General features: G+C 44.9%; 1 protein-coding gene across 1 annotated transcript in view; it reads right to left on the bottom strand.

Moving 5' to 3' along the window:
- Nucleotides 1–23,927, bottom strand: part of HSPA14 (heat shock protein family A (Hsp70) member 14) — a 35,376-nt gene that overhangs the window by 7,872 nt on the left and 3,577 nt on the right. Inside the window, exons 4-11 of the mRNA XM_068276156.1 lie at nt 18,910–18,958; nt 17,842–17,947; nt 17,671–17,761; nt 15,294–15,398; nt 14,631–14,792; nt 14,265–14,420; nt 4,176–4,278; nt 480–695 (exon numbers count right to left, since the gene is read on the bottom strand). Coding sequence (XP_068132257.1) covers nt 480–695; nt 4,176–4,278; nt 14,265–14,420; nt 14,631–14,792; nt 15,294–15,398; nt 17,671–17,761; nt 17,842–17,947; nt 18,910–18,958 — 988 coding nt within the window. The remainder of the gene's footprint in view (nt 1–479; nt 696–4,175; nt 4,279–14,264; nt 14,421–14,630; nt 14,793–15,293; nt 15,399–17,670; nt 17,762–17,841; nt 17,948–18,909; nt 18,959–23,927) is intronic.

Here is a 23,927-nt window from a genome sequence, read left to right as displayed (position 1 = left end):
GCAACTGGTATTGCTTAAAAGGAAATAAGTATGGCAGCCTCCATATTCCTCTTGCTTCAGTTCTTTAACTGGACTGCCTGACAACTGGGGCAAGGCTAAACTAGCAATACAAAGAACAGATTATTATTAAAAAGATGGTGGGGGGGGGGGGGGGGGGGGGAAGAGCACTGAATTTTCAGGTACTAGCAGAACGTGGCTGAGCCAAACTTTTCTTCTAAACAGGATTACTGAAATAAGATAACAGCAATGCATCTAAACTGACCAACACGTCAGATTCCTATAAATAAAATCAGTCACGAACATTTAAAAAAAATAAAATAAAGTAGATTGTATGACTAGCAATAAAAAAGGAATAAAGATCAGAGTAACTAAAATGTTATAAAAAATAAATTAATTAAAAAAAGTTATAAAGAATCAGCATATGGTCAATGTACCTTAATATTGACACACAGGTTTATCAAACAATTAGTCCAACCAACCTTAACCAGTATATCACTGGCAGAGCACTCAATGGTTATGGAGTCGAGTTCTGTAGATAGATTGTCTTTGCCCACCAAGATTCCAGCTTCTATGGCTGCTCCAATGGGTATAACCTCATCAGGTGGTAGGCTGTTTAACAGTTCCACCTCTGGAAACAGGTCTCTAATTAATTGCTGCAGTTTAGGGATTCGTGCAGATCCTCCACACAGGACTACCTGGCAGACAATGGAAGGAGTTAATAGGTAAAAAATAATAATAATAAAAGCGTGCTAAAGTATGCATAAAAGGAACCTAGCATGTAAAGTTCAGCACCTATTTAAGTATTTATATAGCACCAACATATTACGCAGCGCTGTACAGAGTATATTGTCTTGTCACTAACTGTCCCTCAGAGGGGCTCACAATCTAATCCCTGCTATAGTCTTATGTCTACGTATCAGGGCTGTGGAGTCGGAGGTTTCATAAACTGATGAGTCGGATGATTTTTGTACCGACTCCACAGCCCTGCTATGTATGGATCATAATTTAAGGCATACATGTCAAAATCTAACCCGTAGGCCAAATCTGGCCCTCTGAGCCATCAGATTTGCCCCTCAGGTGGTTTCCTCACTTTGCATCATATTTGGCCCACTCTAGACCACCAGAGAAGCTATATTGGAGGGAAAGCCCTAGATCACCAGGGAAGCCATATGCAGAGGGGGAAAGCACTAGATACCAGGGAACTGTATAGGAGAGGGAGGACCACTAAACATCAGGAAATTGTATAGGGGAGGGTGGGCACTAGACACCAAGGAACTGTATAGGGGAAGGAGGAGGCTATTAGACACCAGGGAACATTATAAAGGAGATAGGTGGCCACTAGACATTGAGGTTGGCCCAAGACTTGGTCCCAAAGCTCATTTTCGGCCCACTTTCTTCTTGCGTTTGACACCCCTGGTCTAGGGCCAATTAACTTATCTGTAGGTTAACTTATTGTTAGGGACAGAAAAGGGTAGTTCTGTCAAGCAGCTGAATTATTGGGGGTAAACCAGAATGCGTTTAAGAAAGGAGGGGGAAAAAATATCCCTGGAGAACACTACATGCGATAAGATTCAGATTTCAACAAATTCCCATTGCACAGCTGTCAGCTTCTGTTGGATTAATTAGTTACTCAGTTACATAGCCAGGGATAACTTGCCGTTTAAAGTGGTATGAAAACTCAGCATTCCTTTGCTCTACAAGATTTGCAGCAGAAAAAACACAAACACAAACACACACACACACACACACACACACACACACACACACACACACACACACACACACACTTCAATGGAAAGCTTGCTGCCGCCTCCTAAGAGGTGATAACATCTTTTGTTTACATTCCTTTCTCTGCTACAATTAGTATACAGCCCTAGCTGTGCCAAAACCAGTTCTCTCTGCTGTAGACTCAAAGAACTGAGAATTGATCACCAGATACATTATAATATATACATTTCTAAACCGATAATATTACTTGTGCTCAAAAGCAAATATGGTAACTGTATGGGTAACAAAAAGTAGGAAAATACATTTTCATTAAATGTTATGTCAGAGTTTTATTCCACTTAAAAGTAGGATGGTACACAGATTCTAGGTCTGTGCGGGCACCATTTTACTGTAGATTTCTTTAATGTGCATGGAGCCTTAGGCTTGGTTCACACACAAAAATGTGTGCAGTCGTGTCCTGTCAGTTTTTGATAGTTGGCATCAGTAAACCTTATAGAAAACTGATGCAAAACTGACAGGACAGTACAAGAAATGTGCAGATTTGTGTGTGAACCAAGCCTTAAGAATACATGTGCGAACCTATAAATAAATAAATAAATCAGATCTACTTACCTAAAGCTTCCTTCAGCCCCTGGAAGAATATTTGCTCCTTGCCGCAGCTCCGCTCCAAGCCGGTCTTCTGGAGCCCCCTCTGTAGCAGCCGCCCACTGTGAAGGAAGCTCCCGGCCATGGAAGCACACCTGGGCACTCCTGCATGTGCAGTGGCCGCTGACCTGGCTAGGTCTGTGGCTGCTACAGAGGGGACCCCAGGAGAACAGCTTGGAGCTGAGCCGTGGCAGGGGTGGCATAGGCTTCCAGGGGCAGGAGGAAGCCCCAGGTAAGTAGATCTGATTGTTTTTATTTTTTTAAAGTTTCGCAGATGTATTCTTTAAAGCGGTATAAAACCCGGACATAATATTCAATAAAAACATGTTTTCCTACTTTTTATATGCCATACGGTTATCATATTTGCTTTTGTGCATAAGTATTATTCATTTAGAAATTATATGTTCCCAAAGTACAGTTTTTTTGCTTTGAGAGCTGCCTTTGCATTTTATTCATAACTTTTTTTTTTTCCATCTTGAAATACAAGCAGAAACACTTTCTGACTGTCTGTCTTTGTTCAGGAGACTCTGCAGTGTCAGAGAAGTGTTTGTTTGCATTCCTCACTTGATACAATTAAACAAGATAACATTATCTCTAGCTCTGATTCATCCAGCTTTCCCAGCATTGAGCTTTTCTGTCATGTGTTTAACCCTTTGAATGCTGTTCTACTGAAAAAAAAATGCTGGTAGTATATAATATGCTGTAAATAATGTTTTAGAGCAAAGAATTGCTGGGTTTCATTCCGCTTTAAGGCTTGGTTCACACATAGAAAAAGGTGTCCTGTCAGTTTGACAGTTGGCATCAGTTTTGCATGTGTTTCTGTGGCTGTGTTCACACATAAAAAGCAGGGCTTTGGAGACGGTACAAAAATCTGACTCCAACTCCGACTCCTCGGTTTATGAACCCACCGACTCAGACTCCAACTCCGGGTACCCAAAATGGCTCAGACTCCGACTCCTTAGTCTAATACTTACCAGGGCTGTGGATTTTGTACAAAATCATCCGACTCCTCGACTCTACAGCCCTGATAAAAAAAGTGCACATTTCTGGTCAGTCAGGTAAAACTAATAGAAATCTGGGCATGACCAGACGGGACTGGAATGGACCAGAAATGTGCACATTTATGTGTGAACCAAGCTTTACTACAAAATGTATGGATATGTAATACATAAACTTTGTGCATTGTTAATTATTGAAAATGTACTATTGTATCCATTATAAAAAAAAAGGGATGGCTGAACTACAACTTTAAGAATGTTATATCCATTTTTTTACATTGATTTAAAGAGAGTCTGAAGCGAGAATAGATCTCGCTTCAGACCTCATATATAGCAGGGGCACGTGTGCCCCTACTAAAACGCCGCTATCCCGGGGCTTAACGGGGGTCCCTGTTCCCCCAAATACCCTCCGTAATGCGGGGGAGCGCTTCCGCATTGGGGCAGGGCTAACCGCCGCAGCCCTGCCCCACGCGCGTATCTCCGCCTCTCCCCCACCCCTCTCAGTCTTCCTTCACTGAGAGGGGCGGGGGAGAGGCGGCGATGCGCGTCTGATAGACGCGCTGGGAGGCAGGGCTGCAGCCGTTAGCCCTTGCCTCCAGGAAGCAGAATCTGCGACCAAGAAGACGACCAAGGTGGGTTGGGGGGGTCAGGGACCCTCCTGCAGCCGCGGGATAGCAGCGTTTTAGCAGGGGCACACATGCTATATATGAGAGCTGAAGCGAGATTTAGTCTCGCTTCAGTGTCTCTTTAAAGACAAAGTTTCAAATCAAGTCGAAATATCCAGAGAAAGACTAGAATTTACACCTGATTCACGTCAGTAGCTTTAAATCCAACCTCTTCCAATAACTTCTTGATTGGGTCAATGCACTGATTGAACAGCGAAGAACAGATCAACTCAAATCGAGCCCTAAATGTAAAACAAAAACAAAAAAATAAAATGCATAACAAAGAGCAATTAAAAAAGTATCAATTCTAAGCTGGACTAAGCTGACCGCAAATACTGCTGCATCCACTCTGCGTTCTCCCTTTAGCATTTATCAAAACCAGCTTTGGTTGCATATCTGATCCAAACAAGTGATACAGAGTATTGTAGTCAGATGACCAGCATTATATAAGAGAAGTAAGTCTGCGCTAAGGAAAAAACACAATTCAAACGACGTGATGCGCTTTAACTACTGCACTGCCATATACACAGAATGTCCAAAAAATTAATGTTAATAAGCGCTCAGAGGCTAAGATAAAGTTCAGTCTCACAAATCACCACTCCAGTAGTCTTCAAAAACCGCTGTAAAGTAGATCCTATAAAGATCCAGGACATAAGACCACCTCCGCAGTATCCAGCCAACACGTCATATAAGAAAAGAGATACAGGACATAGCGTAATCCAGTATTACATTAAATGCCCGTCACCTCTATAGTGCAAACTATCCCAGCACCTGGTGCATTAACACACTCCCCCTGTGTGTCCGCACTCACCCAAATAGCCTCCAATCGATCCGGAGGTATGGATATACAGGCAATGCGGGGATCAATGAACCAGTCACGTTGCAAATCTAAAACTCAAAGAAGGCTCCAATAGTGTAAAACCATTTAATATAAAAGTTTAAAAATGTCAAGGATACACTCACAAGGATCCATAGGTCATGCGCATATAACAGATAGCTTGAAGCGGTCCCGGATAGCCGCTGCTGCGTATGCCGCCTTGCCTCCTTGCATCTCCTCACTACTGCCGGTCACGTGATGCGTAGCTCCGCCCTACGCGTTTCGTCATAAGGATGACTCATCAGGGGCTGACGCATCATTCACATACCGGCTGCTATATCCCACAACACCTCCCTCCCCTCTCACAACAAGCCCGCCTACTTTATTGAAATAGGATACTCGGCTGCAATACACATCAGCGCTCATCGCTGGGGGTTATAGAGTGCATATACATCCACATAAGTATACACCTAATTACAAAATAAACATATTTATAAAATACCAATTCATGAATTTATAAAATTGGTATTTTATAAATATGTTTATTTTGTAATTAGGTGTATACTTATGTGGATGTATATGCACTCTATAACCCCCAGCGATGAGCGCTGATGTGTATTGCAGCCGAGTATCCTATTTCAAAAAAGTAGGCGGGCTTGTTGTGAGAGGGGAGGGAGGTGGTGTGGGATATAGCAGCCGGTATGTGAATGATGCGTCAGCCCCTGATGAGTCATCCTTATGACGAAACGCGTTGGGAGGAGCTACGCATCACGTGACCGGCAGTAGTGAGGAGACGCAAGGAGGCAAGGCGGCATACGCAGCAGCGGCTATCCGGGACCGCTTCAAGCTATCTGTTATATGCGCATGACCTATGGATCCTTGTGAGTGTATCCTTGAAATTTTTAAACTTTTATATTAAATGGTTTTACACTATTGGAGCCTTCTTTGAGTTTTAGATTTGCAACGCGACTGGTTCATTGATCCCCGCATTGCCTGTATATCCATACCTCCGGATCGATTGGAGGCTATTTGGGTGAGTGCGGACACACAGGGGGAGTGTGTTAATGCACCAGGTGCTGGGATAGTTTGCACTATAGAGGTGACGGGCATTTAATGTAATACTGGATTACGCTATGTCCTGTATCTCTTTTCTTATATGACGTGTTGGCTGGATACTGCGGAGGTGGTCTTATGTCCTGGATCTTTATAGGATCTACTTTACAGCGGTTTTTGAAGATGACCAGCATTACTAGTATTTTCAGCAAATGGGCACTCAGCAATTCTCCTCTATACCCTCTACACAGGTTTACCTTAAAGCAGGGGTCAGGAACCTTTTTGGCCGAGAGAGCCGTAAACGCCACATTTTTTAAAATGTAATTCCATGAGAGCCATAGGATATGTTTTTAACTAGGACAGTAGGGCTCACAGTCCTGTTGCCATGGTAGTGTGTATACAGTTGATCCGCTGGGCAATGGAAGTGTCAGACACGTCTAACTTCTCTTGGGTTTCAGCAACATCAGCAATTTCCCAGAGAGAGACAGGAGATATACTGACTAACAGCTTGTACAATTAGCTATCTGACTTGGGGGTTGATTCACTTTTTAGGACGAAATCGCCACACTTTGGCTCAATAGGCTGCCTGTCAAGTGACACGCAGCCTATTGTGCCAATCAAAGTGTGAGGATCTCTTCCTACAAAGTCACTGGACCTGACAGGATCCAGAGTGGGACAATTGGAGCAGCCATTCATTTTGGGGTAGCTCAAGTAAGTAGTGCATGCTAAAGCAGTAGCATGCCTACTTTGAAAACTTTACTTGGGGTGCCACACTAAGCTGCGCTGCTTGAGCAGTGTAGCTTAGTGAATCAACCCCTACTGATTTGTGTGTGAGCCAGATGTAGCCATCAAAAGAGCCACATCTGGCTCCCGAGCCATAGGTTCCCTACCCCTGCCTTAAAGGGAACTTAAAGTGAGAGGAATACAGAGACTTCCATTTTCATTCTTTAATAAACAATACCAGTTGCCTGACTTCTGTGCTGATGTTCTGCCTCCTATATTTTGTTACTGGGCCACAATGAGCAAACAGATCAGATGCTTTGAGTCTAGCTGCATACTTTTTGCAGTTGGGCGACTCAAAACATCTAAAGCCTGAAGCACAGCATGACAGCCAGGCAACTGGCATTAGACATAAGGAACAAAGTTAGCAGTCTCCATATTCCTCGTACTTCAGGTCCCATTTAAGAAATGCTAGTTAAAAAGTGGGGTTGAACGATGGAGTTAAAGAGAACCCGAGGTGGCATTGTATTACGTTAGAGGGGCACAGAGGCTGTTTGGGCACACTAACACCAGCCTCTGTTGCCCCATCGTGTGTCTCAAAGACCCCCCTGCTTGCCGCTATACTCCCCGCAGTGCTGGCGACACGCAGCGTGTCGCCAGCACAATGTTTACTCTAGCGCTGTCTGTCAACGCCGCTCCGCCGCCTCCTCCGCATCGCCGCTACCTGCCCTCGTCCCTTCCCTCCCGCTGATTGGAGGGAAGGGACGAGGGCGGGGGAGCGGCGCTGACAGACAACGCTAGAGTAAACATTGTGCTGGCGACGCGCTGCGTGTCGCCAGCACTGCGGGGAGTATAGCGGCAAGCAGGGGGGTCTTTGAGACACACGATGGGGCAACAGAGGCTGGTGTTAGTGTGCCCAAACAGCCTCTGTGCCCCACTAACGTAATACAATGCCACCTCGGGTTCTCTTTAAAAAACACAACAGTAATAAAGAAGACCTGGGATATCTGTAGAACTGCTGTAATACTGTTATTACAGTAAGAGGTGTTACTATAAAAATTACTATCATTATTAATAATGCTATTATTGTCATAGCTATTACCAGATTAGAAAAAAAGCTGTCTCAGGTATGTAATGACAGCTGTTTGACCATTCCTTAAGTCTGTGGGCTGCAGGTCTCTGGAAAAAGAGAACTGTCTTCACTTTGCAAGTTTCAGACCTGCTCTGCTGCTGAGGAATTTGCATACATTTGTCATGCAAATTGCCTAGCTACCTCCTTTCAAGGCTTGCAATATAAATACCATGTGATCCCACAATCCTTTGCTGGTCATGAAGGTTTGTTCCTGCAAACACTCCTAGAGTGTCAGCCATGCTGCTGTTTGCTAAGATTATCTTAGAGTAATTCCTGGGGACTGCACTAGGCAATCCTTCTAGTGCAGTCAGGTTGTATTATCTGTATTGCCTGCCTTGTCCTTGCGATTGTACTGTCGCCAGCGGTTGGCGATGGTGAATCGTTTGGTCCAGTACCTGGATCGCACTTGCCCTAGCGGTAGTGGCAGTGGATCTCTCTAGTCTATGTCTTGGAAATTAACGATAGCTGCGGTTGCTACTGGTTACTCCTGTCTGTCTTGCCGTGTGAATCGCACTCGCTCTGGCGGAAAGAGCAGTGGATCCTGCTAGGCCTATTCCTGTACTCGGATCACACTTACTCTGGTGGAAAAGAGCAGTGGATCCTGCTAGCTCTGTTTCTGCATTTGGATCACACTTGCTCTGGTGGAAAAGAGCAGTGGATCCTGCTAGCTCCCTGAACCTGGATCGCACTCGCTCTGGCGGAAGAGCGGTGGATCTTATCTGACTTATTCCTGTTTTCCGTTCGTCTGTCTGGAGCAAACGCTTGCGGTTGTCTGCGGTAAGGCAGCCGCTTAGCAAGCGTTCCGGTTATTTGTTCATTTGTGTTCATTCGTTAGTCAGGGTGGCGTGCTTGTCTCTGTTGCGCTTATCGTGCGGTGACCACGTTTAGGTATTGCGTTTGTTATTTTCATTGTCATTCTCATTGTATGATATGCTGTGCCTTTTGCTCTGCTCCTGCATTGCTCCCCATGTACAATTCCTATCTGGCGTCTGTGGCAGGACAGAGGGGTTGTTCCTCTGTTCTCCACAGCTCCATCTGCCGGCAGGAATTCCCCTCTACAGGTGCATTGCACCGCAGCTGGGTTCTCTCAGATTATACGCTTGTGGAGGATTTCCGCAGTGTCAGCGCGCATCCTGTGCGCTGACCACGGAAATAATTCCGCAATCGTTACAGTATGACCAGCCAAACCGAAATTCCCAGTGTAGAGGGAATTTCCGATTTGTACGATTTTGTCGAATATGGGTCTTGTATCTTTAAGAGGTTTAAGATACTGGACTCTGAAACCAGAGAGGATTTCATATCAGAATGTTCCAGATTCTTGGCCAATCCTGAATTTCAGGCCACCAACATTTCCACTTGGAGTGCTCAGATTGCTTACAATCTTTTCCAAGGAGATCTGTTTGTGTGGGCTGCTTAGTATGCCAGACAGAAGAAACTGAGACATAACCCTCGCAGATTTCTTGCTCATGTGTTCTCTCGTAAGCTTGGAATTCCCATGCCATGCTATTTCTATGAGTTTTTTCCTGCAGTGCAAGATGCTGATCAGATTGGTTTATGCAACACCTCTGTCATTACCATATGTTAATGAGTTGGTGCTTGCAGCCCAGTCTGCTGATTCAGCGATTCCCTGTAGATCTATTCAGCTCCAAGGTTCTTTCTCATCCGAGCAGCTGCAATCCAAAGCTGTGAAGATGAACAGGAAAGAATCTAGGGAGACTTTCCAGCCCAAAGATCCGTTGCCCATAGCAACTACAAATAAAGAAATTATTTCTGTAAAGTCTGAAATGTGTAAAATCTTTGAATGTGAGGAATTCAGAGCGACTTCTCAGTCTCAGGGTTGGTTGCCCCAGGCTAAAGCATAAGTGGAGCCTATGATAGGCCGAGTTATTTGGTATATTAAAGGTGTAAGAAAATCTATACATATCCCTGATCCCAATCCATATGAATCTTACCCTGATACAGGCTTGTTTGAGCCTCCATTTGCTTCATCGGATATTGGGACTTTGATGGAGGAGTTTGAGTTGGATTGGAAAGCATTTTGCGACTTTTACATCGCAAAAAGCGAGAGGATTCTTAATGCTTGTGTTGAGTCGGTGTACGCTTTGATTTGATCTGATGAGTGTGACTAATGTTTTGTGGATCCGTTGATTTGCGTGTGGCAGACGATTTTGGATGAATTGCACACACACCAACCAATTGACTCCAATAAAGCGACACCGTTGTCTGATGATTGTTCCTGTCTTTCTGGGGTAAAGCAAGCGAGTTTAGACCCTGTGCGATCTAATGCCTGTATCTCAGGCATTTCTGCAGATTGTGATCAACATAAATGTGTCAGTTTTGTCAAAGTTATGTGGGATCCCTTGTCAATTAAAAATTTTCTCTCAGTAATTCTTTAAGATCTTCCATCTATGATCCTGCTATGGGGAAAATTCCTAAACCATGCAGCATCAAAAGTAAAATTAATGTCTAATAAAGTTTCTCCTGCTGTCGCAACTTCTTCTGCTAATGAATCTATGTGTCACTCTGTTCACACCTGTAAAGGCTCGTTGCCTGATGACAGTTGCTCCAGTGCTTCTGTCCTGAACACCTTGCAGTCTGGTCCACAGATTGCGGAGGTTTGCGCCTTGGAAGCGTCAGTTTCACAACCTAAAGCTATCTTAGATTCGCAAATTTTGCGTTCTGACTCCTCGGATTCGACATTGTTAGCCGAATCTAAGGATGAGACAGCGCTTTGGTTTTGCGAATCTGATATTGAGGAATAAGTGCCTTGTCCAGAGAAGGTCTCTGTGAGCCTGCCCTGTACCATGAATAAAACCAGGATGTCCACTTGTACTGACATTTGCGAGTTCCTTTCTTGCTCAGCAGATAGTACTGACTCTCCACCCTGTACTCTGGATGAGTCAATATTGCTTTGCATAAAAACTCCTGCAGTGACCCTAGAGGCTCGTCTGGGTATTGCTACCATTCTCACCTTTTTTTCTGCCATTTTGGAATTGCAGTCTAGTTTGACTGCAATGCAGTATTCTGCGTGCAGTGAGATTAGAGTTGGGAGGTCAGGGTGTGTTCCAGTAAATATTCCTGTGCATCCTGTTCGTGAAGATAAAACTCAGTCTCAGCGGATTGTAGAACCATCCCTGGGACATTTGCTATGTCCGCAAAATGTATTTGATGTTTTGCCCTGTAACATGGATAGTTCAGAATCCTTGATTTCTTTGTCAGAAAACTTGGGAAAATTGCTCCTGAGTTTTTGTTTGATGTTCTGGAGGTCTCCGAGTTCCTCCCAAAGGGTGCAGAACTTGTAGGAGGTGCCTCCTGTGCCGCAGGGCCGCCTGAGGTGTTGCCCACTTCAGTAGGCATCGCTGCTATATTGACTACTTTTGCAGCTCTGGTGGAGCTTCAGTCATGCGTAGTCAATGATGTGTGTTGGTTAGATACCAGTACAGTCACAGAAATTTCTAAGTCGGAGTTCAAGTCTTCTTTTGAAAGTCCAGTGCTTGTGACCACTACTCGTGATGATTCTCTGCCCGGTTTTGGTGTTGATCTTGTCGTGACGGATTCTGAGGTTGGCAGTTCCTCGACGTGTCCTGAGGTTTCCCTTGTGCTAGTGTACCCCGATGCGCTCTGTGACCCAGAAAGCCCAAGTGAGTCTCGGTTGCCAGCATGCTCAGATGCTTCCTCGGTGGAAACATGTTCTGATGTTGCCTGCCTGCATGCCCAGAAGTGGTCCCTGAAAGCCCTGATCTTGATGCCTGTCCTGGTAATCCTGAATCCGGAATGGTCATTGGTTCCATAGGGGTTCTTGATAGTTCTCCATGTGAGCCTGGTGATCGTTCTGCCCTCTTGGGATCTCTGCGGAGCTTTAAAGTGTTCTGGGAGATTCTGGGAGAAAAATATTTCCTGGTACCCTGGATGAGATCAACAGTGGTTTCTATGTGGAAAGGGACACTTCAAATAGGTATTGTGGCAGGTTTGGCATTTTTGGACGGTCCCTGGAAGGTGGCGGGCATGGCTCAGAAGGTGTCGATGAGTGCTTCTCTGGCGTTCACAGTTCTGATGGGTGTTACGCTGAGACTTGTAGTACTGATGGGCATGTTTCGGTGGCTTCTGCTTCCTGCGGGGTCGTTTTCGGGGGGATTGACTTTGGAATTGGGCCTTGTCAGGCTGTCCCGACCTTCATGAGTCTTCAGTCAGATTTTTTTGCTAATATCTGTTTTGAGAGACGTCTGGAAGCCGTCTCTAGAGAGGGGGGTACTGTAATGATCCGCTCAGCTGTCTGCACAGGCAGACAGCTGTTTGACCATTCCTTAAGTCTGTGGGCTGCAGGTCTCTGGAAAAGAGACCTGTCTTCACTTTGCAAGTTTCAGACCTGCTCTGCTGCTGAGGAATTTGCATACATTTGTCATGCAAATTGCCTAGCTACCTCCTTTGAAGACTTGCAGTATAAATACCATGTGATCCCACAATCCTTTGCTGGTCATGAAGGTTTGTTCCTGCAAACACTCCTAGAGTGTCAGCCATGCTGCTGTTTGCTAAGATTATATTAGAGTAACTCCTGGGGACTGCACTAGGCAATCCTTCTAGTGCAGTCAGGTTGTATTATCTGTATTGCCTGTCTTGTCCTTGCGATTGCACTGTCGCCAGCGGTTGGCGATGGTGAATCGTTTGGTCCAGTACCTGGATCGCACTTGCCCTAGCGGTAGTGGCAGTGGATCTCGCTAGTCGATGTCTTGGAAATTTACCGTAGCTGCGGTTGCTACTGGTTACTCCTGTCTGTCTTGCCATGTGGATCGTACTCTCTCTGGCGGAAAGAGCAGTGGATCCTACTAGGCCTATTCCTGTACTCGGATCACACCTGCTCTGGTGGAAAAGAGCAGTGGATCCTGCTAGCTCCCTGAACCCGGATCGCATTCGCTCTGGCGGAAGAGCGGTGGATCTTATCTGACCTATTCCTGTTTTCCGTTCGTCTGTCTGGAGCAAACGCTTGCGGTTGTCTGCGGCAAGGCAGCCGCTTAGCAAACGTTCCGGTTATTTGTTCATTTGTGTTCGTTAGTCAGGGTGGCGTGCTTGTCTCTGTTGCGCTTATCGTGCGGAGACCGCGGCGTAAAGGCACTTGTCGCTGTTGCGCCTAACGCGCGGTGACCGCGTTTAGGTATTGCGTTTGTTATTTTCGTTGTCATTCTCATTGTATGATATGCTGTGCCTTTCGCTCTGCTCCTGTGTTTAAACCTTTACTCTGCCTTGTGTCACTGTTGGCAATCGCCACTCTTGCGATTGCGTTCACACTTTGGTTTTTGCTGTCGTATGTCGACCGTCGCCGGGCGGCGACTGGATTGGTAGACATACATATATTCTGTCTCTGTGCTCTCTCTCTTTAAGGGCTATCTTGCCCTGCATTGCTCCCCATGTACAATTCCTATCTGGCGTCTGTGGCAGGACAGAGGGGTTGTTCCTCTGTTCTCCACAGCTCCATCTGCCGGCAGGAATTCCCCTCTACAGGTGCATTGCACCGCAGCTGGGTTCTCTCAGATTATACACTTGTGGAGGATTTCTGCAGTGTCAGCGCGCATCCTGTGCGCTGACCACGGCAATAATTCCGCAATCGTTACAAGGTATTTAGACAAATTGTATGCTTGTTCCCCATAGTGGCCAGCTTTATTTTCAAACCAACCCCATTAAGTCTACTATTGGAAGCAAGGCAAAAGTTTCAGCCGAACCAACATTACCAGATCACATTTACCAAGGAAGGAAAAACCAAGAACAGATTTCAGTGCTCCTCAGAAATTTAGAACACGAGTTATAAAACCTACATGCATAACTGTATATATTATATGCAGAGCAACCAACAGAATCGTTGTTCCCTTTAACAGTTGAAATCTAATTGGTTACTCTCAGTTGCATCAAACGTGCTTCACTTGTCTTCGAACTGGTCTTGCTACACCACCAATATTTATGTTCACTTTTTAAACACATACACTACCCAATTATTGTAGATGGCACAGGAGTAAGGAGATATCACACTAGTGTTTGTGGGAAACAGATGATGCCTTGCACAATTCAGCACAATATATATGCATAAAGTAGGGCAGGTTGTACAGTTTTTTTTAAATTATTATTTTTTTTTTTGTTAGGTTTCCTGAAACCACAACAGGCATTACTTGTGTTTCTGCATGTTGTTTTGCATTGTGGTAAAACGCCTGCGATTTAACTTCCATGGCGTTATGATTATTTGTAGATTTAAGGTCTAAAAGCCATAACATTTTTTTCACAAACTTTTAGACCCTAAAAACAAGAAGAAAAACATACCTCAGAGAGGTCTGCAGCAGCTCCTGCATGAAACTCACTCAGGTATGGGATTACTACCCTGTTCTGCGGCTTTCCATCCCGAGCTTGACTCGGGATTACCGCTAAAGAGGTTAAACTACTGTGTGACCGCTACCTTAATCACAGGTTTTATGAATCTTCGACTACTTGAGCACCCACCCAGTGCAAGATTGCAATCAGCTTACCTGGAAACATTGCACTCAAAGTCAATGCCATCATACAAAGAATCCACAAAACAATTGGCACTTCCTAAAGTGGACAAAGAATGCTTGGCAGTGTCAGCACTGTTCATTAGTTTCATCATAGCCCGGGCATTACCCCGAATATCATGTTTGTATGACCTATTGGAAAAAAAAAAAAAAACCATTTAAAGAATTGTACAAATAAAAATACAATTCACCTCAGCAAGCAGGAAAGAAATGAACCCATTTCACAAGCCCCAATCGTCTATTGCGGCCTTATAAGGTGATGTCAAATCGCAGGCTATATTTAATTCACCTGATATGTGCTTATTAATCTTCCATTGTGGTTTAAGTGGACTAAGATCATACCTCTGAAATTCAGATGCCAAATACTGAGCCAGAGCTTCTGTAATACAAACTCCTCCAATGTCGTCATAAGTCTTTGTTGCAAGCACTCGATATATTCCGCTGTTTACATCTATCATAGTGACAGATAAGGATGTCCCTCCTAGCTTGTACACCAACACATTGCTGCAACAAACAAGAACATGATTTCATTTGGAACTCTGCCACCATTATACTTATCTTTTATCTAAGCTCCTATTTTAAATTGCCAACTAGTACTTAGGTACATACACTTTGCAGGATTAGAATTTGCCTCACACTACTCATCCGTGCACAGTTTTCTGAACATATCACAGCAATAAATTTGCTTAAAGGATAAAGCTATCAGAAAGGACAGAGGGCATAGAAAAATCAGAATGGATGAAGCACACAGGTGGGGGAGACCTGGGGGGGGGAGGGGGGGTGGGGCAGCAGGCAGTGTGCGGCTCCACAGTTCTTCCAAAGGTTTCATGCATTGTTTGGTCTCCTTTACGCCTCTTACACACTGCAAATCCGATTTCAATTTTCCCCAGATGCTATCAACAAAGAAAAAACGCAAGAAAAAAAAAACGCAGCACGCAGGACTGATTCAAAATCACAAATCGGAATCCCATGTAAAGAGCCTCTGTGAACTCTGCTTCAGTATACCTTTTACCAGTGGGTGAATCCTGCCCGATGCCATATGCTAAGAGAGCAGCAGAGGGTTCATGAACCATGCGCAAAATGTTGAATCCAGAAGCCGTTGCTGCTTCCCTGTAAAGTAAATGTAAATAAATCCATTAAGACAGATTCCAGTGCACTCCATCCAAGACAATTAAGAAGAAGCAGAGATAAACGAGGAGAGCACTTCACAAAGAAATGTTGCAGTAATATTTAAAATCTTAAAGGACAACTGAAGCAAGAGGGATATGAAGGCTGCCATATTTATTTCATTTTAAGCAACACCAATTCCCTGGCTTTCCTGCTTATCCTCTGCCTCTAATACTTTTAGCAGTAGACCCTGAACAAGCATGCAGCAGATCAGGTGTTTGACATTATTGTCAGATCTGACAAGATTATATACATGCTCGTTTCTGGTGCGACTCAGACACTCCTGCCGCTACATAGAGCAGCAGGATAGCCAGGCAACTAGTATAGTTTAAAAGGAAAAATATAGCAGCATCTATATTCTTCTCACTACAGTTGTCCTTTAAAGAAAATGGTTTTGTTTATTTGTGAATACTCCCTGCAGTGCCATTTCATTAGCCTTGAGATCCAGTGGAGTAAGACTAGGTTCAGAGTGAGATGTTGTGTTACCTGTATAAAAGGAATGCAACGCAATGGAAAGAAAAAGTTGCACCGCACATTATGCAACCTTTAGGTGGCATACAGTGAAGCATACAGTCAATGAAGAGTATGCTTCACTTCCTGTTAATGCATGCGTTATGCAGTAATGCACTGCCATCTGTGCGTTGGGATACTGTAATGCGTTGGATCCTAATGTACCACATGTGCACTGTGAAAGTTCCATAAACTGACTATTGCAGAGCGACTTTTTGCGTTAAAGCAAATGGGAAGCAAAAAATAATAAAATAAACAAAAACATTCCAACAGATAGTTACCTAAGGAGAGGGAAGACTCTGGGTCCCAATGGACCTTCCTGCTTCTCTCACAGTCCCTGCATTCCACAGCTGGCTCCCCCAGGAGCAGTATTCGACCAATCGGTCGAATACTACTCTTTGCCGATACAGGAAGCTATCAGAAACAGAAGTTTTTGCAAGCACTTGGACTCCCAAAGACTTCCAAAAGCCTCCCGCAGTGGGGGATTTAAACGCAGGCGCCAACGCTGGAACGCAGGGACCGTGAGAAGAATGGGAAGGCTCTATAGGACCCAGAGCCTTCCCTCTCCTTAGGCAAGTATCTTTTTTTTTTGGGGGGGGGGGGGGGGGGGTTGGTTACCTTCCAATTACCTTTAAGATGCCCCCATAAAGTTGCCCCACAATGTACCACTGTGAACCTAGCTAGCCTAAAGGATTGTGCCTTTCTGCATGCAATCTCCTGCATGCACAATTTATTCGGGTTTTTTATAGTGGAATGTTTGTGCATGTTTCTGTAATTTTTCTATGCGTTTGTTTGCAAATTTTCATTTTGAATCTTTTCCTCACTTCAAGGCCCTTTCACAAAGAGTTGATGCAGTAATTTTAGCACACCTCACAGCAGCCTAATGTTAATCTATGGGGGAATTCACACTCCCCACGTTGCGGTAAGCAGCGCTGGAAGTGCCCTAACGCACTTCAATATCTACGTTATCGCGTGGCTCCTGCAGCGACCGGCACTGGGCCGGAAGTCATGTAAGTCTATGGCAAGGCACGTACATTTTAAAAACCCGCCGCAGTTATCTGCGTCACGCATGTGTGGATGCATATTTTAGAAACACGCTTCCACGCACGTCATCGATTGCAAAAACAGTAAATGCGAGTCACTTCCTGTTTGGCCGGATGTTAGACAGGGATTACCACATACTAAGGCAGTAATTCCTGAAGGCCTGTTTCCCACCGCCAATCTGCAGTGTGAAGCCGGCCTCAGGGTCACTTTAACAACAACAAAACATTTGTAAAGGGCTTTTCTTCCATAGGACCCAAGTCAAGCTTTAATCTGCTAAACTGCATGCACAGTAGTAAGAGGAAGATAATAAACATCCCCATTAGGTGAGATAAGCATATATGCACAAAACTATAGTTGCACTACTGAGAACTCTACTGTAGGGGCACTATGGAAATATGCAAAAGAGAACATTCAGCACATGCAGTAGGTGTTAAGATTTTGGTGCAAAGGTATACTCTAGAAATGGCAAAGCAATACACTATACACACAGCAATATGGTACTACTGTGTAGAACAAATAAACTATACTTCACCAGGCTGATATTGATGCTCTAGGATGGAGTTTCAAAGAGAAACATTTTTCAAAGCATTTAGAAAGACATAAGGAATTTCTGTAGAAACAAAATGTTCATTAAAATTTTTTTTACAAAATACATATTTACCCAAGAGCTTTTTTCTGATTTGAACCAAAGTCAAAAGGAACGGTGATGACCACATCCGCGACATCTGATCCCAAAGCAGACTGTGCAGTCTCTAACAAGCAACAAAATAATTTGGTCAGTGTTGAAGAAAAATAAAAATTAAATAAATAATGGTCACATGTTAAAAAGTACCTTTCATTTTACTGAAGATGAGTTTTGCAACATCTTCCGGGCTCACAAATTTCACGGTTTCTCCCGTATCTATTTCATACTTCAGCTTTCCACCTTTTTCAACAATCTAAAAATTATTATAATAAATGGTTATGCCTCACCCTTGCTAAATGCTTTTAAAGGATACCCGAAGTGACATGGGTCTGTACAGTGCCTAGCACACAAATAACTATGCTGTGCTCCTATTTTTCCTTTCTCTGCCTGAAAGAGTTAAATATCAGGTATGTAAGTGGCTCATTCCTGACTCAGACAGGAAGTGACTACAGTGTGACCCTCACTGATAAGAAATTCCCCTTTTTATCTCTTTCTTGCTCTCAGAAGCCATTTTCTGCTAGAAAAGTGTTTTATAGTTGGAATTTCTTGTCAGCGATGGTCACACTGTAGTCACTTCCTGTCTGAGTCAGGACTGAGCCACTTACATACCTGATATTTAACTCCTTCAGGCAGAGAAACAAAAAAAAAAAAACAAAAACAAAAAAAAAAAGGAACACAGCATAGTTATGTACTATACATACACATGTCTATCTCATCATGTCACTTCGGGTATCCTTCTACAGTGGAAACACTGTTTAATTTCATCAATAGCATTGCACTGCTTTTATTGGTGTAAGTGCAGTATCCTTCAGACCATAAGACACAAGAGTCGGGGAGAAAAGTCAGTGCATTTTATGGTCCGAATATAGAGCCAGGTGTCCCCCCACATATACATACCACAGCCAGTTGGGGTGAGAGGGGAGCACTGGTGGAACTGAGGGCATGGAGGCACACTAAGACCTGCTGTTGCCCGATAGCTTGCATGTAATGTCTGTCATCACATGGTTATGTCATCAGGCACCAAAATAACAAAAGCACTGCTGAAACAGATGCACACTTGCATCTGTTGCTGATCCCCAAAGCCGGTCACACAAAAGTCTGAGTCTGTCATGTCATATTGCACTTCAATGTGTGGGGCTAACACTGCAGTCAGATGCTATTTTTGAAGAGAATTTCTAAAATTTTTAAACCCCAAATTGAGTCTTTTCTACTCACTGAACATTTGCTCTCAGAGATGTGTTTCTGAGCTTGTGGGTCTTCAAAGCTGCAATGCAGAACATATAGATAAAACTGAGTGGTTAAATAAGGAGTATTAAAAAATAAATAAAAAAAAATCATGAAAATAAAAAAAAAATACCATTCCTGTAGAGCCTGGTACACACGTTCAATTTTGATTGGCCAATTGTACCACTTCCATGTAGTATGAGGATCAACAGATTTTGAATACTATGAACAGATTGTGTAGAAAACTCTCATACTACATGGAGATGGTAAAACTGGTCAGTGATTGGCCAATAAAAATTGAAGGCGTGTACTAGGCTTTAGTCTCAGTCAATTAAAAAGGAGGTGATTTTGGTTGCAAAAGGAAAAGGAGTTTGTACATAAAACTTTAAAGGAGCATTACAGTATAACATTTGTTGTATATGAAATAACATTAAAAACATTTACTCCATACTGCTTATTGCCTATACAGTTGTGATTTTCACAAAAATGCCATTACTTGCTGAAAAAAGCAAGTACCCCCATCTCACAGTACAGCTAAGAATCTGCAATATGTATGGTAAAACAAAGAATGCACACAAGCTAGATGGTTTTTAACTACCTGCGGACCGAGCGAGTATAAATCCACGGCGGGCAGGGGCGCTGCGGTCCTGACCGGACGTAAACTCTACGTCCCATTGACCGCGCGCCCCAGCCCGTCCCCTGGTCCGCTCTGCCCCCGCCGCAATGTGATGCCCTGCCGCCTCTATGACGGCAAAGCACTGTGAGCCGGGCAGGAGCAGTTTTCATTGGCTCCTGGCCCTGTCATTCATGTAAGCCTTTCCCATTGGCTTACATGGAATGACAGGGTCAGGAGCCAATGAAAGCGGCTCCTGACCGGCGCACAGCGCTCTGCCGTCATAGCGATGGCAGAGAGAGCAGCCTGTGGTGAGGACAGAGTGGCGTGTACGGCGGGAGCGATGGTAACTTTCGGCGATTCGCCGGGAAGCGGCGGTTTGCTGGACCAGCACCCTCTGGTCCTTAAGGGGGCAGAGGGTGCTGGTCCAGAAAGGGTTAACCAAGGGGTCAGGGCCACCTCTGCCAAGAATCTAGGATGTGTACAGATGCCCCAGAGTGTCGCCAAGAGATCCAGGCCCACATTCAATTACATTTTTCACCTAGGTGATATTTTCACAACTTGTAAATAAAATGCCCTTTAAAACCACCAGCAAGCAAGAAAATACTCAAAAAATGTTATGGTACTTTTTCAATTGCAAGGTGCTGCAAAATTATTTGAAATAGAAGATCAGTGTTCTCCCCAGACATTTTTTTCAGCCGGGTGGCATGAAAAAGTAGCCAGGTGGGGTAAAATGGGTGTGGCCATGACGTGTGCTGGAAAATGGGTGGAACCATGACATAGGCGTAGCCAACTGTAATGTAACAGTGTAGTGGGTAAGTAGGTCAAGCTGGTGGCTAGTGAGGTGGGTGGGTAAGTAGGTGAGGCTAGAGGGGTGTAAGTCAGGCTGGTGGCTAGTAGGGTGGGTAGGTAGGTCATGCTGGTGGCTAGTGGGGTGGGTGGGTAGGTAGGTCTGGCTGGTGGGGTGAGTGGGTGGGTAAATAGTTTAGGCTAGTGCAGTGAGTGGGTAAGTAGGTCAGGCTGGTGGCCAGTGGGGTGAGTGGGTGGGTAAGTAGGTTAGGCTGGTGGCTAGTGGGGTGGGTGAGTGGGTAGGTAGGTCAGACTAGTGGCTAATGGGGTGCGTAGGTAGGTGTGGCTAGTGGGGTGGGTAGGTAGGTCAGACTAGTGGCTAGTGGGGTGGGTAGGTAGGTCAGACTAGTGGCTAGTGGGGTGGGTAGGTAGGTCAGGCTAGTGGGGTGGGTAGGTAGGTCAGGCTAGTGGCTAGTGGGGTGGGTAGGTAGGTCAGGATAGTGGCTAGTGGGGTGGGTAGGTAGGTCAGGATAGTGAGGTGGGTAGGTAGGTCAGACTAGTGGCTAGTGGGGTGGGTAGGTAGGTCAGACTAGTGGCTAGTGGGGTGGGTAGGTCAGACTAGTGGCTAGTGGGGTGGGTAGGTAGGTCAGACTAGTGGCTAGTGGGGTGGGTAGGTCAGACTAGTGGCTAGTGGGGTGGGTAGGTAGGTCAGACTAGTGGCTAGTGGGGTGGGTAGGTAGGTCCCCCCTCCCTCTCAGATAGAATGGCAGCAGATCGCTCCTCACATTGATCCTCGGCTGTTTCCCAAAGGTCTCCCCCCAGCTTCAGTACCTGCTTCGTGCTGCCAGACAGGGCACAGCCCTGCTGATCCCCCGGATTCCACCATCCACTTCTGCCAGCCAGCGCCACGCGTGCCAATCACTGCTGGCTGGGTCCATCTTGAAGCGGCATCATATTGGTAGGTGGGTGGGACGGATGCCCGTTGATTGGCGTGGGATGCTGACTCATCCCTCCCCATTCACCTATGCATGAATTACAGCCTTAAAATGTGTCCCCGGCGGGAGGCTGCACGGGCGCCATTTTCTAGAAGATCACCGCTGCGAGACATCCTTGCCGCTCAGTAAATACTTGAAAAACGGAGCAGGTGTATGAGGGTCTCTAGCGTTTCAGATGCCGCCGCTCTCCCAGCATGCACTTCGACTCCGCCTAGCCAGACACAAAGCCTGGATGCAGTTGTTGTATCGGCTGCTAGGAGACAAGGTGCTGACCTGCTAGGCAGGCGGGCGAGGTTTCAAAACAGCAGGGCGGCCCGCCCACCTAATTGCCCCTGGGGAGAACACTGAAGATGAAAAATTATCATCTAGGAGAAACTCTGGAGAGTTAATTGCATATTGGTCGTACCAGAGTCTGGAATCCATCCAAATTCCATCAGAATCGGACATACATATGTAATAAAAGTCGGTATTTTGATTGATCAAATGAGAAAAATTGATTTTGAGCTTGGAATCAGTCACTGGCAATCAATAAGCTGTATATTGGTTTGTCCGATCATTTACTCAATTGGACGTAGAGTCTGCAGTTAAAATTGCATGGTGTGTACAAGACCTAATAAAAGTAGCAGCAACCAGATAAGCCCTGCACTGTAAAAACCCTTGCAGTGCTCCTCGCAAAGTGGAAAAAAAAAAAAAAAAAAAAACCACACTCCGACAACCGTTACTTTTTATGAGGAGAGTGTGTTTCTCTAAAGGGCAACATAGTGAGGAACGCCGTATTGAGAAAATGTTGACTATAGTTCCACTTTAGCTTCTCAAAACGGTTATTGTACAAGCAGAATTTTGCCTTCTTAAACAAAAGAACGCGCTGTTAAAAAAAATAAACAAAAAAGGGTACAAGGCACATTTCCCTGTCCAAGACAGGTCTCATCGGGATTCAGATGGCTGTCTGAGATACAAGCAAAGTACACAACTCCACTGCGCTCAATCAGTCACGATGTCCACACGTTAAACCACCATTGAGTGCTGCTCCAATATTACTCAGGGATCAGAGTAAAAAGGACTTGTAAAAAAAACGAAAAAAGAAAAGAGTAGCGCTCTCTGGTGTATTAACCTTTTAATTGTGCTTCTTAGCGCAAGGCAATAAAATAACACTTACAATGTGTATATAAAATCAAAGCTCATCACGTAAATGAAGTACGTCACCACGTCCTGATGTAAACTCAACCGCCTGGTTCGCCTCCACACTATGGCCTGTAATGCGGGGAATCCTAGGATTGAAAAGCGCCGGCAGGATCTGGGACACGGAAACTCGGCAGCTGCCCTGCGTCTATTGCATCATGATGCGTTTTGGCGTTCCACGCCTTCGTCAGATGACGCATAGGGCATAGTAAAATAGACGGCTGGTTGCCATGGTACTTTGGCGGCTACGGTGGCCGCCAGGAGGCAAACAGTATTCAGCGCTGCCTGCATCGGAAAGTGTATCCCGTTGCTAGGCAGTAGGAAACAATTATTAGTGGATACAATATCTATTAGACCGGCAGGGAAACGGGCGCACCGATTCAAAATAAAAATCAAATGAATTGGGTAAAATCCAATTCATTTGATTTTTATTTTGAATCGGTGCGCCCGTTTCCCCGCCGGTCCAATAGATATTGTATCCACTAATAATTGTTTCCTACTGCCTAGCAACGGGATACACTTTCCGATGCAGGCAGCGCTGAATACTGTTTGCCTCCTGGCGGCCACCGTAGCCGCCAAAGTACCATGGCAACCAGCCGTCTATTTTACTATGCCCTATGCGTCATCTGACGAAAGCGTGGAACGCCGAAACGCGTCATGACGCAATAGACGCAGGGCAGCTGCCGAGTTTCCGTGTCCCAGATCCCGCCGGCGCTCTTCAATCCTAGGATTCCCCGCATTACTGGCCATAGTGTGGAGGCGAACCAGGCGGTTGAGTTTACATCAGGACGTGGTGACGTACTTCATTTATGTGATGAGCTTTGATTTTATATATACACATTGTAAGTGTTATTTTATTGCCTTGCGCTAAGAAGCACAATTAAAAGGTTAATACACCAGAGAGCGCTCCTCTCTTTTCTTTTTTCTGTCTGAGATACAGCCTGTGTTCGCTTCTGAAAGGGACAGAAGCATACACAGGCTTTATCTCAATGACAGGCATCTGAATCCAGGTGAGACCTGTCTTGGACAGGGAAACGTGCTTTGTACCTATTCTTTTCTACACAGTGGATTTCTTGAGCTGCCTAAAACCAGGTTGCCTGATCGCACCTCAAAAGGGGGTTATCCAGACTCCCATTTAGAGCCTTCTTAAAGAGGAACTTTAGCAAAAAGGGGAAAAAATAAATCAATACAAAGTGTGAAGTTACAAAATAGAAAAGAGCAAGAACGGCTGTTATTCCCCACAATGCAACAAGGCTCACACAGAAAGCTGTCAGGACCTAGGTCATGACAACACACCGTGGGAGGGGTTTCACCACAGTATCAGCCATACAGATCTTCCTAATAATCTAGTCGACAAATGGTAAATGTTTCTCATAAGAAGGGGGGGGGGGAGGGATCAGCTACTGATTGGGATGAAGTTCAATTCTTGGTTA

The sequence above is a fragment of the Hyperolius riggenbachi genome, chromosome 3, assembly GCF_040937935.1.
Source record: "Hyperolius riggenbachi isolate aHypRig1 chromosome 3, aHypRig1.pri, whole genome shotgun sequence".
In the NCBI taxonomy this organism is placed as follows: Eukaryota; Metazoa; Chordata; class Amphibia; order Anura; family Hyperoliidae; genus Hyperolius; species Hyperolius riggenbachi.
Note: the sequence above shows the minus strand (reverse complement) of the source record. Positions and strands in the feature narration are given on the sequence as shown.